Source organism: Petromyzon marinus, chromosome 2 (assembly GCF_048934315.1).
Source record: "Petromyzon marinus isolate PM22_M1 ecotype Great Lakes invasive population chromosome 2, UKy_Petmar_22M1.pri1.0, whole genome shotgun sequence".
NCBI classification, from domain to species: Eukaryota; Metazoa; Chordata; class Hyperoartia; order Petromyzontiformes; family Petromyzontidae; genus Petromyzon; species Petromyzon marinus.
In genome coordinates this window covers 7,624,569-7,642,415 of record NC_133668.1, presented here as the reverse complement: position 1 = coordinate 7,642,415, position 17,847 = coordinate 7,624,569, and the positions used below count along the sequence as shown (strand labels likewise).

The following is a 17,847-nucleotide window of genomic DNA, read 5'->3' as shown; positions in this document are numbered from 1 at the left end:
TGTAATCTCATGTAGTTGAGTTAATTGCTGGTACAGTATTTGTTTCAGCATTGGGGTGGTTTGACCGGTGCCAGTTACGTTGTGTGTATGTGTGTGTGTGCTTTTTGTTAGCTATGGCATGATACCAAGAGGAAACTCATGCAGAACATGGGAGAGAATATACAAACTCCACACAGAAAAGCGCCCGAGTCGGGAATCGAACCCAGGCAGTTCTTGCTATGAGGCACACGTGTTGCCACTGTACTAGCCTTCTACCCTACAGCAATAAAAGCCCAATCCCAACATCGGATTATTAAGTTATAGCACATTACGGATAGCGTTACCAACTTTTAAAACCACCTGTGTTATTGCATCAAGATGAACATACTACGTACTGTAATATGCTTATCCTTCACTTGTTCTCCCACCTACAGGACAAGTGTTTGTGGGGGGTTAATACTTGCTTTGGTAATCTTAGCACCGTACATGCAAGTCTTGTAATCCGATAAACTATCAAGGTACCTGATTAGATGTTCGATAACTTCATGTCACATGTTAACTTGATCAAATACCGCGTAACAAATCACCATTGTTAGACACTCTTTGGTTCTTTCGGTAAAGTCACGTAGGTATAAAATAAAATAAATCACGACGTTTCGATCGCAACACAAGCGGTCGTCCTCAGGCGGAAAAAATATAATCCAGCAGTGAAACTGCTGAACCTGCGAGAGAGCTGTTACAACAAAGTTTATATACGTGGCGATGGGCAAGCAAGCGGGGTCTGAGCTGGAAAGCAATTCCACCCCCGGACCCAAGCACGCCAGTTGTGTTAATGGGGGAGATTAGCGAGAGAGGGATTCGTTTCCCCAATGTAACTGCTGCCACAACCACAACTCCACCTGCCTATGTCAGCTGTTATTTACGACTCTCTGTGTGTCTCTCTCCATGCCTCTCTCTGAGATCTCTCGCGTGTCCTTTGGATTGCACTCTCATGCTCAAATGCCCTTTAGATTTCACTCTCATGCTCACATGTCCTTTGGATTGCACTCTCATGCTCACATGTCCTTTGGATTGCACTCTCATGCTCACATGCCCTTTAGATTTCACTCTCATGCTCACATGTCCTTTGGATTGCACCTCTCATCGTGCTAATCTCTCATTAACACTGCTGTTGTGCGCATATGCGGGCATGATACTCTTATGCGGCGACGGAAGCTCATTCATGCTAATCTGCCTCCCTAATCCCTCTCTCCCTAATCTCCCCCATTAACACAACTGGCGTGCTTGCGTCCGTGGATGGAATTGCTTTCCAGCTCAGACCCCGCTTGCTTGCCCATCGCCACGTATATAAACCTTGTTGTAACAGCCCTGTCGCTGGTTCAGCAATTGACTGTTGGATTATATTTTTTTCCGCCTGAGGACGACCGCTTGTGTTGCGATCGAAACGTCGTGATTTATTTTATCTCACACCTACGTGCTGACTTTACCGAAAGAACCAAAGAGTATGGATTCCTGCAGTCACGAAAGCTTCAAATCGAGATTGTTAGAGTTTCAGGGTCTTTTTTTGTTGAACCAGGTGACAACTCAGAGACGCGACATTTGACATCAAAAGCTTGGCGCCAACGAAACTGATATAGGGTCCTGTTCTTTTACAGCGACACGTGGGGCAGTGAGTGGTTATTTGCGTGAAACCGAGGTTCGATTCCCAGCCACGGCTGAACATCAGTGGTGAGTGATATCTGAACGAGCTTTGGGGCTCTCCTTAATGAACCGGAACTTCTTATTCTTCTTCTGCTGATGTAGATGCACAGCAACGACTACAATTTCACATTCAGGCGGTAAAGCCCAGACAACCGCGTCAGGAGCACCGGAGTTGTATCATCGCTGTGATGTCTCCTTCGTCGTATTTGTGGATCAACCAGCAATGACCACTGTGGTGAAGTATGGTGCAAAAAAACCCTCCCCCCCCCCCACCACCATGATCGACACCGCGTGGTAAGGCTCTCATCCAGCAGTGGATAGTTCATTGCTGATTTTGATGATGATGTGCCGGTGCTTACGCCGACGATGAATCGACCTAGGGCGGGCATCAATGGTTCTGCGAGTATCGTCGGCTCCACGCTTCCGTTGTGTGATCGAGAGTCGCCCTCTGCCGACCAGCCCCGGGGATGGACAGCAGTGATCAATACTGGACGTGTCATTCGATTTTAGTCGTCCACATTCGTGTGGTGGCCATTCCATTTCAAGATCGATTCTGTTTAACATTTAGTTAAACGTAACGCCTCGAGAGGTAAACACATTATACTTACATTGTTGGGTGATGCTGCTGCTGCATTGGCAGCTGTGCACAAGACCAATTAATAATAACAGCAAAAAACACTCAACACATTCGTCAATAACACTGCCTTGAAATAAAAATATATATGAGCAACGTTTCGGGCAATTACCCTTCTTAATAGCAAATAAGATGGGCCGCTGTGCAAAATGTGTTGTAAAGTAGCGTTATTGAATAAATGTGTTGGCCTTTTCATTGCATATAATATTTTACAATCACGGTTTGATGCATGTATCCTGAGCATACGAATTGATTTGAATTAATTCGATTAATTGTTTCATTGCAATTTTTTGCTCAAATCACGAACAGCAGAACGGGTGAAATGAAAGTGCGCTCACAGCGGTGAGCGCACCGTTAACCCAATGACTTGAGTTCGATTTCTTATCAAGGCTAGAACACCAGCGATGGGTATTCTAACCAAGCTGCCCTGACCAGTGTGGTGAAGTATGCTCAATCAACCCCCAATGACCGACACCAGCATGCGGAGGACCTTCATCCAACGGTGGATTGATTCATTTACAAATACATCATTTTTTTTATTACACAACATGTGTTGCGACGTGATGTAGTGGTGAATTGTAACTAATACAGTACAATAATTGACAATGGTCTATTTCTCCACGTAAAACTAAAATAACATTGAATCCAGCAGCCTACATGCCTTCCAGATCGATTGCTTTCCAGTGGAGTTGGCTCAAGCATGCGAGCTCGGGTCAAATCTCAACTTTGTGAGCCTCATCAGCGGCGTGTGACCAGTTTAAATAAATGTTATGCCGGGTTGCCCGATGCTTAGTGTGCTGTCCTTCCCCCGTGCCTCCGATTAGTACGGTTGGCTACGTATGGTGCAAACGAAGTTCAACATACGGTACATACATACACGTTAAAGGTAATAGCTTCCCCATGAAAACATGGGGCACGGTGAGTGGTGAGCGTAGTAGTACAGTACAGAAATATTAATGCAAACTCTTCCGCTGACCAGTCGAACCATATGCATGATACACACATTTGGTGCTGAGTGACAGCACACTTAAAACCTGTGTTACATTCACAAGCTCGTATAAGTCATTGTTCCCAGTGTCCCTGCGTGGTAGGTAGTGTGTATGTAGTAACGTAATATTGGCATTGCATCTGAGTAGCATTCTAGTTGTGCACGGGGCCGACTGCGTGACATGATTTTGTATTGTACGGGTGGCAGAGACGAATGTGAGACGGCATGTATGTATGGTCTGGCTTGTTTTTGTGGAATTGTGTGCGAGGTTTTGAGTGATGCGATATTTTGAGGAAGGTGCAGCTGCAATTGTATGTAAGGTTTGCGTGCTATTGTATTGTGTATAAAATGTCCTGGTGCTATTGTGTTGTGCCTGTGTAACATGTGGTGTGATAGTGTACGGTCTGGGTAGTACAGCGTTATGTATTCAAGGTCTGTGGAGCATTGTATTGCATGCCTAACATCTGCGTGGTATTGTGTTGCATGTGTAAAGTCTGGCTGGTATGCCAGTGGGGATGCACATGGGCTTACTCGCAAGTCACGGAGGAGCTCGGAACGCCGCTGTAGTGCACTGTGCAGTGCCCTTCGTGCCACCGGGGCTCCTGCCCGTGTCATGGGCAACAACAACAACACAAACCACATTATCCTCATCGATAATAATCATTGCCACAAATCGTCATCATCATCATCACCATTCGTCATCATCGTCATCATCATCCCGCACCTCCGATTAGCACGGTTGGCTACGTATGGTTGCGAAAGAAGTTCAACATACATACATAATCCTTTACCTCTCCACTGATATATCCAAGATTTTCATGGCATATTTTACAGACTGCTGGTAAACTTTAGAGTAGGCACGATGCTAATGTTGTGACTGACTTGGAGACGTAAGTTCTTGGAGGCAATTATTTAATTAAACACCGAGCACCCTACACTGTGACACACTCTCCGTATCTCGCTTATACGCAGCTCTACACTGGTTGCTAGCCTACAACACGACGCTAGCCGTCTGAACACGAACAGCGCTGAACTAAGACAGCCAACTACGTCTAGCAGCGCAATTATGGAGACGACAGCGACGAAGGCACGAGACGACAGCGGCGATGGCGACGATCTTCAGCAGCAACGACGACGGGGATCCCATACCAAACAACAGCCCCGAGCTCCCGCTCGGGGTCCCCTTTTATCCTGTTAGCGTGGCCTCGCTCCGCCCCAGCCACGCCCCCCTTCTGGAACCTACTAGCGGGCTCTCGACGTGTCCCTTCCGTAACCTTTCCCCTAGATCCCTCTCTGGTCTATCACGTGGCCTGCTGTCAGGCAGGGCTGCTTCAAGCTGCAGATCCCCTTCCCTGCCAGCAGCCAGCGCCATGCTGCGTAGTGACCAATTCTATGTCACTACCCTAGTAAGCCACAGTCATCTCGAGAGGTATACTGAACGTTGGAAATGTTTTCTGGGTCACCGGACCGGACATACCCAACTGAAATGACGCCCTGACTTTTATCAAGGGCTACCACTCCTCTTTGACAGAACTTAACTCTGCTTCTGTTCAGCGACAATGCACGTGACTCCAATGCCAAATAAGAAGTGCGGGATGGCCCTTGCACACATCGGCTCCATGCATTGTCACAGGGCAGACGTCAGTACCTGGCTCTGGGCTTTCGGGTCGACTTGAATCATCAGGAATATCGTCCTCATCTTGTGCTTCTTGCTCCAACCTCTTTGCACACAGACATATACAAGGGATCCTTCATTTAACCTTATAGGCCATTGGTGAAGCTGATGTTATTAGGAACAATAATAGTTATGTTATTTACACCAATAATTTCCAGCTCTTCGCGTAATACACTGCTGGATTAAGGTATCCCCAGACAGTGCTGATCGTGAAAGCTACTTGAACCACACTTCACGTTGGTCAGTGTGGAATTGTGTGTTGGTGAAGAGGAACAGACAGGGTCAGGGAGCAGAACCAGTTCATGTTAAATGTTGAACTTCTTTCGCACCGTACATAGCCAACCGTGTTAGTCGGAGTTCAGATATCACTCTTGCCACTGATGTTGGAGGTGGGCCGGGTTCGAACCCAGGTGGTCAGGTTCTATTGTAGAATGTTAATTTTAATAATCGATAATATATTCATAGAGGTAGTCGTATTTTCTAGGTTCCATCATGGAAAGCCTTCTTGTGTTATGTACGTTTGTATAGACCAAGATCAAATGGCAACACACACTGCCCTCAACCTTTTTTCCATGATGTCAGAGAAGGGAGGGGGTATGACTTGAATGGCTTCAAGTGACGTTGCAGTTTTGAAGTAACAGTTTTGTGATTAACTTTCAAAATTGATGTCTGGATATGGTCTGAAATAAAGTTGAGCATTGTTGGTTGCTGTCATTTAAAGCCAGAACTAAGTGTTGGGTTCAATATTCACTCCTGCAATCTTGCCTTGACAACTGAATATCATGCAAGGTATCTCGCCAAGAGTTGATTGCTGGGTAGCTGGGCTCTGACAAATAGGGCTCTGGCTGCTGGGTAGCTGGGCTCTGACAAATAGGGCTCACTCGGTCTCAGTCTGGCTCCTGGAGTTATCCTCATCCACCTTCTCCACCTCCTTACCTTCCTCCTCCTCATCATCACCACCACCACCATTATCATCGTTATCACCATTGTACCATCATTATAGTGAGAAATGGAGGATAAGTTTGACCACGTTTTTTTTCCCTTCGATTTCACGTCAGTTTCAGTTGACCTGGGGGGGGAGGTTCAGACCTGTTCATTCAGGTCGAGTTGGGCAGACAGAGGAGATTCGTAATTGGGTGAGCCTCTCAGGCTGAGCAACCCTAAGTGTGCACCCACAAGGCCGTGGATTTCCTGTGATCACGGTTACCGTGGTCACGCGCGAAGACATCAATGGACGGAGCTGCGAGCAAACCATTGATCAAAGCTCGAATTAGATGTTTGCTTTGATCGTGAGCCATTAGCAGCCGGGATTCGTAGGACTGAGAACGTGCGAACCAAAGGTCAACCATGCGACGATTGTTGCACTGGTCGATATGGCATGGCGCGCTCCCTCAGGACCTCATTGAACTAATGACAAGTTACGTCAAGCATTTTCCCACCCCACCCTCCCTATCTCAGCTGGAGGAGCTCATATTAATTCTAGATTTGAAGCTTTCGTGACTGCAAGGATTCATACTCTTTGTTTTTTTCCGGTAAAGTCACGTAGGTAAAATAAAATAAATGAAAACAACTAAATTAAATCACGACGTTTCGGAGGCAACACAAGCTTCCGTCTTCAGGTGGAACAGTCACAGCAGAATAGCTATATCACGTGACTGTTCCACCTGAAGACGGAAGCTTGTGTTGCCTCCGAAACGTCGTGATTTAATTTAGTTGTTTTCATTTATTTTATTTTTATTTTACCTACGTGACTTTACCGAAAAAAACAAAGAGTATGAGCTCATATTAGTATGTTAGCGGTGCACTGCTGAGACCATTGGTTCGATCTGGGATGTGGCAGATGACTCATCCACATTCTCGCTGGGGAGCCGTGATGCATTTGTTAGCGTGACGAACCTAGTTCGAGTTCGATCCCTAGCCATGGCTAACATCAGCGGTGAGTGACATCTTCACTGGACCAGGGCCACCCTGCCCTTCACCAACCCCCAATAACCAGTGAAGTATGGTCAAATAACCATAACGCCGTCCACGGCATGGGGAGGCCTGCATCCAGCAGTAGATTGACTCAGGGATGCATGTTTACTAACTATGGACTATGGTACTAGTACACGATGACTCACTCTTGCACATGATGCTGTTTTGCAACAGTGTGGTCAATGTAAAGGATGAATTAATGGGTAATTATATAAAGTGTGTATACAGTCATTTTCATTATTGAAGCCAGCCTCTTGTTGCTGTCTGTACATTGTGTATGTCTCTACACCAGTACCTATGGACGGACCGCCCGGTCAAACCAGGAGAGGTAGCAACCCTAGTAGGGTAGCCGCTGCCGCTATGCTTTTAGACAGTAAGTGGAAGCCGCATGCTTGTATCTTTGAAAAATCCCTCAAGGGCCCACTTGGTTACTCAACATGGACCCACATTGGCTACATATCCTGCCAGTTTCAATATCATTCACAAGGACCTAGCAATACAAATGTGTGTGTGTGTGTCATGGAGGCTACTGCTGTCAGTCAGGGCCATAGAGAGGAGGGCTGGTGGGGCATTTTGTTTCGGGCCTCAGGTCCAAGGGGGCTTCAAAATGGGCAGAAAGGCCGAGGATCGGGCCTCATCTGGCATTTTCCCCCGGGTCTCCAAAAACCTTTCGGCAGCTGTGACAATCGGTGCTCTTAAGACATTTATTTTCTCTCCTGTTGTTTAGTAACAAAATGTATCTGTGCCACCCGCGTTTCCGTCTCAGATTTTTTTGTAATATTTACGTGTTACAAATCTTGGATTGATTGATGGGCAGAACCTGCTATCACATTAGACTCCTGATATTGAGCTGTATTATTGTTCGTATGGCACCTACTTGACATTGGGAAACGCGAGGTAAGGTGAGGCACTCCCTCACCTTACCTCACGTTCCCCTTCCCTCACCTTCTCGAGGAATCGGAGCTGCAGCCTCGCCATGTCGTCCAGCATCGAGTTTCCCACCTCCATGTCTTCCCTCAGCTTCAGCGTGCTTCCCAGGTCAGAGTAATGCCAGCTTCCCACAGGTGTGCCACCAACCAGGTGCATATACCTGTGCGACAGGTGTATAGCATGCAAGTGAGTAACGTTTTAATACAGCAATAATCGTTTTACATAATAATGCCCTTTATTTAGCAAGGAAAGCCTGTGACTTTAAAACTGTTATTCAGGAGCATCGTCCACATTGGAATGTTTGAGTGTTTAGTGTTTTCCACGTGTAAGGGAAGTTGAGCAGCTGAAGAAAATGCATGCAAACGAAGACAACTCTCAAAGGTCCACACAGATGGGATAATTAATTCATTGTCTGTACTGCCATCTCCTGGTCAACTCATTTGGAGTTCAATGTATGATCTGAAGCCAATTAACATGTGTAAGGCAGTCCACATATGTGCTAGGTTTACCGTGTGAAAATTAATTGTGGAATGTACAGTAATTTAGCCAGATTTTCTATGCTCTTATAGGTGTGTTTAGATGTACACCAGGTTGAGGGCCATGTTTTTAAGACAGGCATACATATCTATACACTGCTTGTAGTATATGCAATTTACCCAGGTGTACTGTAAGGCAGATGTGACCACGAGTACATTGAGTGTGCCTTACATAGTTAAGCCAAGATTGTTATAAGCCAGGTGTGCTTGTATATTGCGTGTCCTTGTATGTACGAGCTAGGTGTACTGTGAAATTACGTGTGTATTCCTGTACACTGGCTGAGTTATAAGTAATTGAGCCAGCCGTATATTAAGTCGGGTGTGTTGTGATCCATGTCTACTGTGATAACTAGATGTGTGGTCAGCCAGGTGTGCTGTGAAAACCAAATGTGATCACCTGGAAACTCCGTGTGTTCCTCATGTAGTTTAGCCAGGTGTACTGTAAGAAGAGGTGTGCCTACCTGTACGATATACTAGGTGTGCTTTATGAAATATAGGTTTACGTGCTTGAATCCACGTGTGCTGTGACCAGGCGTCCTTCGAGAATCAGGTGTGCTGTAAGCCAGGTGTGCTTACCTGTACACTGGGTGTGTTGTAAGCCAGGTGAGCGTGCTGTGTGTGTGTGTGTGTGGTAGGCGCTATGTTTTTCCTGGAGACGGTCGTTACCTGTGCGGCTGATAGTGGGGCGGGGCGGGGGGGGGCATACTTGATCACGTGTCACATCTCATCTAGACCGGCCCCTGTAATGTTCGGATTTTACTGTTAAGCAACAAAGGCACGGTTCGAACCCTGGCACAGTCCAGTAGAGTATTTTGTGCTTGCTCTTATAGCTTTTATTTTACTTTGCAGTATTAGAGCGTTAGCTGTAAATCTGAGTTTAAATCCTAGTCAGCCAGCCCATCTGCCCTCGATAAAATTAGTATAATCTTGGGGGGTAGACTTGCGCCCCAAGATGGGAATGTTAATATTTCAAACATTGGTGATAAGCAAGCATTCTGCCTGGTATATAATGGACCTTAGCTGAAGATCATGTGTGTAATGATGTAATCATTATTATTATTCGTAAGAGTGTAATTGTGCACTGTACAAGTATTGTAACTTCCTCCAAATCACAAATATTTACTCACCTGGGAAATTGGAAAATTCACAGATGTGCTCAGAATGATCTACCGTTATGGAATATCATCAATGAGCTTTCAGCTGGTCAGGTAAAGCTAGGTTAATGAGCCCAAAAATGTATTATGCATAATATTGGTCGCGACAGCCTACGTGTTAAATAGTTTAATTGAAACTTTAAAAGTCCAGATTTTAACTTAGGCACTGAATTCAATCAACAACTGTGGTATCACGTAGAAACCAATCAACGAATCTATCAATTCAAATATCAATTTGAAACAATATTGTAGTACTGCATTGCAAATACAGCGTCGTTTGCAAGAGTGAGTCAAAGTACCGTACATGTACAGGGCGGGCCAAATGCCATGTGACCCCCATTTAATTGACCCCTAAACTATTTGTTCCTTTGCTTATCGATTTCTGTTTTAAGTAAACTTTTTCTTCACAAAGATAACGTTTCAGATCATTAAATATGAGTCACAAGATATCTGGACTACCCTGTAAAATCCACTGCTTGATATGAAGCCCTACTCATGGCATGCGATATGGGTTGGGGACTACATCGCTGTCAACCCATACGCTTTACCCCGTATTCTTGTACAGGGGAATTAAGTTTTCAAGCCCAAACGGCGTAAAGTCGTTTCAAAACCATTTTTTCCGTCTATTTGTGTTTCTCCCTTGTGATGGGGCTTTGTAGGATGTACGTTGTGATTTATAGGGGCACTGGGTGACCAATAAGGTCTGAATTTGGTCTGTAATAAGGTAGGCACTGATAAGGGGTTGACAGGTATGGGATTATCCGACCATACTTCACCACGCTGATCAGCGTGGCTTGGTGATGGCAAGGAGCTTAGACGCACAGTACAATGATGGATTTTGCTTCACGTTACTCTCTGATAACCACCGCTTAACATTATTACACAGCACTACAATCCTAAAACACATAGCCTCTATTGAACCATGAACTCGTTTAGGGGTGAAACTTTATGGCGGCTTATAGGGTTTACTGACTTTATTTACAATAAATTGATAAAATAATATAACACAATAATATTCTCAGAATATTCTCAGAATATTATTGTGTTATTTTATTTTATCAATTTATTATTTTATTCTCATTCTACGTGACTTTACCGAAAGAACCAAAGAAGATGAATCCTTGCAGTCACGAAAGCTTTAAATTGAAATTTATTTACAATAGTCGCAGGTGTATACTGTGTGCCATAGAAGTGTGCTGTAGGGGTATTGCTGTGTGATGTTAAAAACGTCACATGACGTGGGAATTACGTCTTTGTGTGATTTTATGAATCTATATTCTTCTAAAGCAGTGCTTCTTCTTCACCTGGGGTGCACGCACCCCCTGGTTGATGCGAGATGCCCTTTCTGGGGATGCGAGACATGGCTCAGATTTGTTTAGAAGGTAAATCATCGAAACACAAATTAGTTTCATCAAACCCTCGATGTATTTATTAACATATTGTTTTTACGACTGAGAACCAAATGAGTGCAAGGGTGCAGTAAAGGTTAAGAATCACTGTTCTAGAACATGTGTGCGTGTGTGTACTATGTGCTGTAGACTCATGATGTATATTGTTTTGGCGTGTGATGTACGTGTGTGCTGTATACTGTAGCTGTATGCTGTGTAGTCTGTGTGCTGTGTATTGTGTGTACTGTAGGTGTGCGCTGTTTAGTTTGTGTGTGCTATAAGTGTGTGCTGTGTGTACTGTGTAGTCTGTGTGTGTGCTGTGTAGTGTGCATGCGATGTGTAGTGTGTGTGCAGTGTAGTATGTGTGTGTGCTGTGTAGTCTGTGTGTGTGTAGTCTGTGTGTGTGCTGTGTGTCTGCTGTGTGTAGTCTGTGTGTGTGTGCTGTGTGTGTGCTGTGTGTTTGCTGTGTGTGTGTAGTCTGTGTGTGTGCTGTGTGTGTAGTGTGTAGTCTGTGTGTGTGCTGTGTGTGTGTGGTGTGCTGTATGTGTGCTGTGTAGTGTGTAGTCTGTGTGTGTGTGTGCTGTATGTAGTCTGTGTGTGCTGTGTGTATTCTGTGTGTGCTGTGTGTAGTATGTGTGTTATGTGTAGTATGTGTGTGTGCTGTGTGTAGCCTGTGTGTGTGCTGTGTAGTCTGTGTGTGCTGTGTAGTATGTGTGTGTGCTGTGTGTAGTCTGTGTGTGTGCTGTGTGTGTGCTGTGTGCGTGTGTGTGCTGTGTGCGTGTGTGCTGTGTGTGCTGTGTGTAGTCTGTGTGTGTGCTGTGTGTAGTGTGTGCTGTGTGTAGTCTGTGTGTGTGTGCTGTGTGTGTGCTGTGTGTGTAGTCGTGTCCTGTGTGTGTGCTATGTGCTGTGTGTAGTCTATGTGTGTGCTGTGTGTGTGTAGTGTGTGCTGTGTCTGTGTAGTGTGTGCTGTGTGTACTGTCTGTGTTTGTAGTGTATGTGTGTGTGCTGTGTATGTGCTGTGTGCGTGTGTGTACTGTGTGTGTGTAGCGTGCTGTGTGCTGTGTGTACTGTGTGTGTAGTGTGTACTGTGTGTATAGTGTGTACTGTGTGTGTAGTGTCTAGTCTGTATGTGCTGTGTGTGTGCTGTGTCTGTGTGTAGTGTGTGTATGTGCTGTATGTGTGTGTGGTGTGTGTGTGTAGTGTGTACTGTGTGTGTGCTGTGTGTAGTGTGTAGTCTGTATGTGCTGTGTGTGTAGTGGGCTGTGTGTATGTGTGTACTGTGTGTGTGTAGTGTGTGTGTAGTGTGTATGTGCTGTGTGTGCTGTGTGTATGTGTGTGTACTGTGTGTATGTGCTGTGTGTAGCGTGCTGTGTGTTTGCTGTGTGTGTACTGTCTGTGTGTAGTGTGTGTGTGTAGTGTGTGTATGTACTGTGTATGTGTGCTGTGTGTGTGCTGTATGTGTGCTGTGTGTGTGTACTGTGTAGTGTGTGTGTAGTGTGCTGTGTATGTGTGTACTGTGTGTGTAGTGTGTGTGTATGTGCTGTGTGTGCTGTGTGTACTGTGTATGTGTGCTGTGTGTGTGTACTGTGTACTGTGTGTAGCGTGCTGTGTGTACTGTGTGTGTGTGCTGTGTGTACTGTGTATGTGTACTGTGTGTGTGTGCTGTGTGTATGTGCTGTGTGTGCTGTGTGTGTGTAGCGTGCTGTGTGTACTGTGTATGTGTGTACTGTGTGTGTAGTGTGTGTGTAGTATGTGCTGTGTGTGTAGTCTGTATGTGTGCTGTGTGTGTGTACTGTGTGTAGCGTGCTGTGTGTACTGTGTGTGTGTGCTGTCTCTCCGCGTCTCGCCATAGCCGCACTCCGCGTCGCGTAGCAACGAAACGCGCGGCACCACTGACCACCGACTCCAGCACTGTACACTACAGCGCAGTACCAGCGACTCGCACACTATAGATTAAAACACATATATACATAATACTCGCGTCTCGTATCGTGTAGACTCTAGCATCAATATTGCTAGCGACTCGTATACTGGACACTGTGACCTCCCTAGATGTACGGTAACAGCGAATTCGCACTTTCGTCAACGTAGCGGTTGCGCCGTATTATATAAACTTCGACGGGACAGCATTGCCGGAGCACAATGCTTCCTCACAAGTCGGCCTAACTACTCAGTACGATGTAAGATGCGAGACGAAGCGCGTTCCAACGCGTGTGTTACAGCACACCACAAGCCGCGCGTGTTCCGCGCGTAGCGCATTCGCTCGTTGTTGTTGTAACGCAGTGCCTCGTTTGACAATAGCGACGATCAAAATAGCCTCTGGACAACGAGTTACGACACCCTTACCACCCCCTTTTCCCCTCCGTGAGTACATCAATTTTTACGATGTTTAAAATCATTGTATGACAGTGCACAATGATGCACGGCGGTGCGCGCGTGAGTGTGATGAATGTACCCGCGCAGGGAATGAACAACATTGTCGCCGCGCACGAAAGTAGCAAGACAGTCGTTTTGTGTGTGCAGAGGACGGTGATAACATAATAATAATATTGTTGTTGTGGTGGTGGTGGTGTTGTACGGTACTAATATGCTTCGCGATATAGGTGAGGGGAGGGGGGTGGGGGGGGCGTTGGGAGAGAGGAGGTTGGCGTTATATCGCGTAAATATATAGATGTGACACTCTCTGATTCTTTCGGTAAAATAACATTGAATGCAGCACAAGCAAGCGTCATCACGGTCATCGTCGCGTAGAAAATAAAATAATAATAAAATACGACGTTTCCATTGCAACACAAGCAAGCGTCATCACGGTCATCATCATTGTGTTGCAATCGAAACGTCGTATTCTATTATTATTTTATTTTCTACGTGACTTTACCGAAGGAAACCAAAGAGTAATTCCTGCAGTCACGAAAGCTTCGAATCTAGTTAATAGATGTGTCGTTAAACCCCGCCACCACCCGACACGGCCAATTGGTAAGGGTTTGTAACGTAAACAAAACGTGGCCAGTTAGTTACAATCACGGCACATCGGTTGTGTGTTGAAGAGAGTAAACACACAGCAACATTTACAATTCGAGTACAGTGACGTTTCGCCGGTAACAACAACAGCAGCCAGCATCATCAGGCAGGGCAGCCAGCATCATCAGGCAGGGCAGCCAGCATCATCAGGCAAGGCAGCCAGCATCATCAGGCAGGGCAGCCAGCATCATCAGGCAAGGCAGCCAGCATTATCAGGCAGGGCAGCCAGCATCATCAGGTAGGGCAGCCAGCATCATCAGGCAGGGCAGCCAGCATCATCATGCAGGGCAGCCAGCATCATCAGGCAGGGCAGCCAGCATCATCATGCAGGGCAGCCAGCATCATCAGGCAGGGCAGCCAGCATCATCATGCAGGGCAGCCAGCATCATGCAGAGCAGCCAGCATCATCAGGCAGGGCAGCCAGCATCATCATGCAGGGCAGCCAGCATCGTCAGGCAGGGCAGCCAGCATCATCAGGCAGGGCAGCCAGCATCGTCAGGCAGGGCAGCCAGCATCGTCAGGCAGGGCAGCACCAGAGGCAGCACCAGAGTTGTGGACGAGAAATCCTCCTCCTGTTTCGTTCTTAACTAGATGGGGGGAGGGGGTAAATGTGATATCGTCAGTTTTGGGTCAATCAGGTGCGAAGTTCCAAAAGGGGGGGTTGAGGAAGAGGTTAATGTGAGCATATAAATTATATATATTACACTTCTATGCTGTCAGATGCATGCGGTACACAACCTCCCCCTTCACCCGCTGTTTTTTTAGGATTGCACGACTACACGCCACGTAATGTGACCTTTTTGTCAGCATCAAAGTAAAATATCACCATTTTGTAGCTGCTCACCCAGAGCTATAATTGCTCTGTGATACGTGTGGCATTGTCTTTGTACTGTTCGCCTTTAGGCGTTGTTCTCTGGTCTGACACTGGCGGTGAGCCTAGGCCATACAGAAGGCTGCTGTCCAATCAGTTTCAAAGACAATGCATCATTTTATCAGAGCATGTTTTGTTTGCATGTTCACCACAAAGTACGTGTGGTTAATGCAGTACTTGATTCCTTGCGAAAATGTTTCTCTATTTGGTGTTTGAACATCTTAACACCTATTTTCTTGGTTCTTTCGGTAAAGTCACGTAGAAGGGAAACAATAAAATAATAATAATATAAAACAATAAAATTCTAACGACGTTTCGACTGAAACACAAGCAATCATCATCAGGTGTGAAAACCACAGCAAGAAAATTTGAAAAAAGTGGCGTTTTTTTACGTTAGCACCACGGAGAGCGATTTGGCAGTTATTCAGATGGACGAGTCCATCTATATTCGGAAAAGAGGAGGGGGGAGACGAAAATAATGGATGCGGTCTGAAAGCCACCGTAAGCATGAACAATCAATTAAGACCCAAAATGGTTTATCAAATCCTTCCAATGATTGCTAAGCCAGAATCCATCTTCTCTGTTGAAATTGTCTCTCTGTATATGTGGATAGCCTCATGAACGAATCTCTCATGGTAGCCAGATGGCTTGCAAAGAACCTCTGTCTTGGAGAAGTCAATGTCATGTGAGCCTATTGAATTATAACAGTGATCTGCCACAGCCGAGGTGTTGGTCCTACCGTATTTTAGGTCTGCTTTGTGTTCACAAATGCGGTCCAAGACATGTCGTTTGGTTTCTCCAATCTAACTACTACCACAGAGGCAACTTAGTTTGTAGACGCCAGGGTACTGTATTTCCGGAATCACATCTTTTACAGACGGAACCAGATCACGGATTTTATGTAATGTGTTGAATCGGACCTGGATCTTGTGTTTATTCAAGATTTTGGAGATCTTTTTTGTGATCCCCGCAATGTAGGGTATTGTTTCCCTTCTACGTGACTTTACCGAAAGAACCAAGAATATGAATCCCTGCAGTCACGAAAGCTTTAAATCAAAATCTTAACACCTGTTATATTACCAGAAAGGGTCAAACCTATTCTTATATTTGTTTTACACGCCACGTGTTGACACTGGACACAACAGCGACTCACTTCATTTCGGATCACGGCCACGAGTGCCTTGCAAGCTCTGCAAATTGCCCACATTCGGCACAACAGCAACGAAGGGCAGCATTCGGGCATCGGGTTCGGCTCTGAGTATATGACTGCAGTTTAATTGCAACATACACATCCAAAGAGTACTGCATTTACTGAATTGCTTTACTGCTGTTACCTCTGTTCTGTGTGTACATTCACTACAGTACAGTATTTCCGTACTGCACGTACAGGACTCTGTGCGATATGTATCTGCACATAGCATCCCCCACCTGTATCATAGGCTTGTATATGCTGTCATGTATGTGCTGCAGTGTTATGTCCGTGTATAGACATGAGGTGTGTAACGTGGCCATAATTTCGCCATAAACATTCCCAATAAAGAGGCTTTAGTGCATGCAGACGGCCGTCATGAATGTGTAATGAGCGACTTCCGCGACATGTCGTGTTGAGGGTACTTCTTCCTTTATTACTCACACTGGGCACAACACTGACCAACACTTATTATTCTTCCTCCCACTGAGTACAACACGCGATATTAACGTCTCTACTGGCTACAAACAGCCGATCGCTCGGCGTGGTCCCCACGCCCTCACTCGGCCACGCCGCTGGCTGGCGGTGTGACGATGACGGCGATGAAAACCATGCAGGAGATCTTCCACGTGGAGAGAGATGTCGGTGAACAGCGACACAGCCAGGACCCAACACACGAGCCACAAGCTCGGGATCCGCTCCCCCTTATATTCCCCGAGGCGTGGCTAGGCCCCGCCTCCAGCCACGCTCTGCCTCCGGCCACGCCCTCTCGTGGAACCTTCGAGCAGTTTTCCCGGAGTAATCTCGGCTAACCCCACCTGTTACCTTTGCCCCAGATACACCTCCTTCCCTGATTGGTTGTTACCTCTGTGCCCGTACCCGTGAATCCCTTCCCAGGCCAGCAGGTGTCACCCTGTCATGCCAGCAGGTGTTACCCTGTCATGACAAATGTAAGCAACATGGGCAATATTGCTAACAGGATAAATAAACATTCCGATTCTGTAATTACATCTGTGAATGAGGTAGCCATTTCGTTATTATATTCATTTGTGTTTTCGTCTTTATCCTTAAGGAAAATATCCCTGATTGCATACTGTGCTATGAATGTAAATATCGTACAACTTATTGATCCACCTTTGTTGCAAGGCTTTTGTGAACTAGACATTTCCCAAAAAATAATTTGTTTGGACGTACTCTTAACGTACACATTAAAAATTCACACACACACTCTGTTTAAGTTGGCTTTATATTGTGACAGAATGTATTTGCTTATGTACATTGTTGATGTCTGTATAAGTTGCACATTTGTTGTATTAAGTTGCACACTTGATGTATCTTTGTAGGAAAATGAGCAGAGTGGAAAAGGAGGAGGCTTCTACGAAATATGACGGTCCATCTCACGGCCAAGTGGATTTGCGCCCAACAAAAGGTAATGCAGTATTTTATGTGGTATGCAAGTATTTTGAAAAAAGAATAGTATTCACAAAGTGACACTGCTGAAAACCTCACTTGCACAAAACGCGTCTTGGCCTGGTAAGTCAGAGGTTAAGGACAGATAGTGATGTGATGGCATTTATTTAAATTAGGTTGTGGAGTTACCTACAGTGTGCATTGTCATTTTAGAATTTGTTCTCTTTTTTCACGATAATTTTTTTGCCTTTTCCCTTCGTTCTATCCCTATTGTGCCATGAGAAAACGCATCCATTTGGATCTCTCGCAGAGAGCAGTGCAACTTCCGTGTTAGAGAACAGCCCACAGAAATGGATTTAATAACTAATTTTGAAATCCCTTCAAAGTGACATTTTGT

The 17,847-nt window shown here is 45.6% G+C and overlaps 2 protein-coding genes across 6 annotated transcripts in view; one reads left to right on the top strand and one right to left on the bottom strand.

Moving 5' to 3' along the window:
• The window catches only part of LOC116948476 (uncharacterized protein C21orf58-like), a 30,124-nt gene extending 19,675 nt beyond the window's left edge, over positions 1–10,449 (bottom strand). Inside the window, exons 1-4 of one of the 2 annotated variants that reach the window (XM_032965182.2) lie at positions 8,994–10,449; positions 7,897–8,041; positions 4,951–5,023; positions 3,834–3,904 (exon numbers count right to left, since the gene is read on the bottom strand). In XM_032965182.2, the coding sequence (XP_032821073.2) occupies positions 3,834–3,904; positions 4,951–5,023; positions 7,897–8,037 (285 nt within the window). In that variant the 5' untranslated portion in view covers positions 8,038–8,041; positions 8,994–10,449. The remainder of the gene's footprint in view (positions 1–3,833; positions 3,905–4,950; positions 5,024–7,896; positions 8,042–8,993) is intronic. The other variant, XM_032965191.2, reaches the window with a different exon arrangement.
• The window catches only part of DNHD1 (dynein heavy chain domain 1), a 101,123-nt gene that overhangs the window by 18,939 nt on the left and 64,337 nt on the right, over positions 1–17,847 (top strand). For 2 of the 4 annotated variants that reach the window (XM_032965159.2, XM_032965150.2), the window contains exons 1-2: positions 12,787–13,139; positions 17,384–17,469. In XM_032965159.2, coding sequence (XP_032821050.2) covers positions 13,138–13,139; positions 17,384–17,469 — 88 coding nt within the window. In that variant the 5' untranslated portion in view covers positions 12,787–13,137. Of the gene's footprint in view, positions 1–12,786; positions 13,324–17,383; positions 17,470–17,847 lie in introns of those variants that run through there. The other 2 variants (XM_032965168.2, XM_076069257.1) reach the window with 2 other exon arrangements.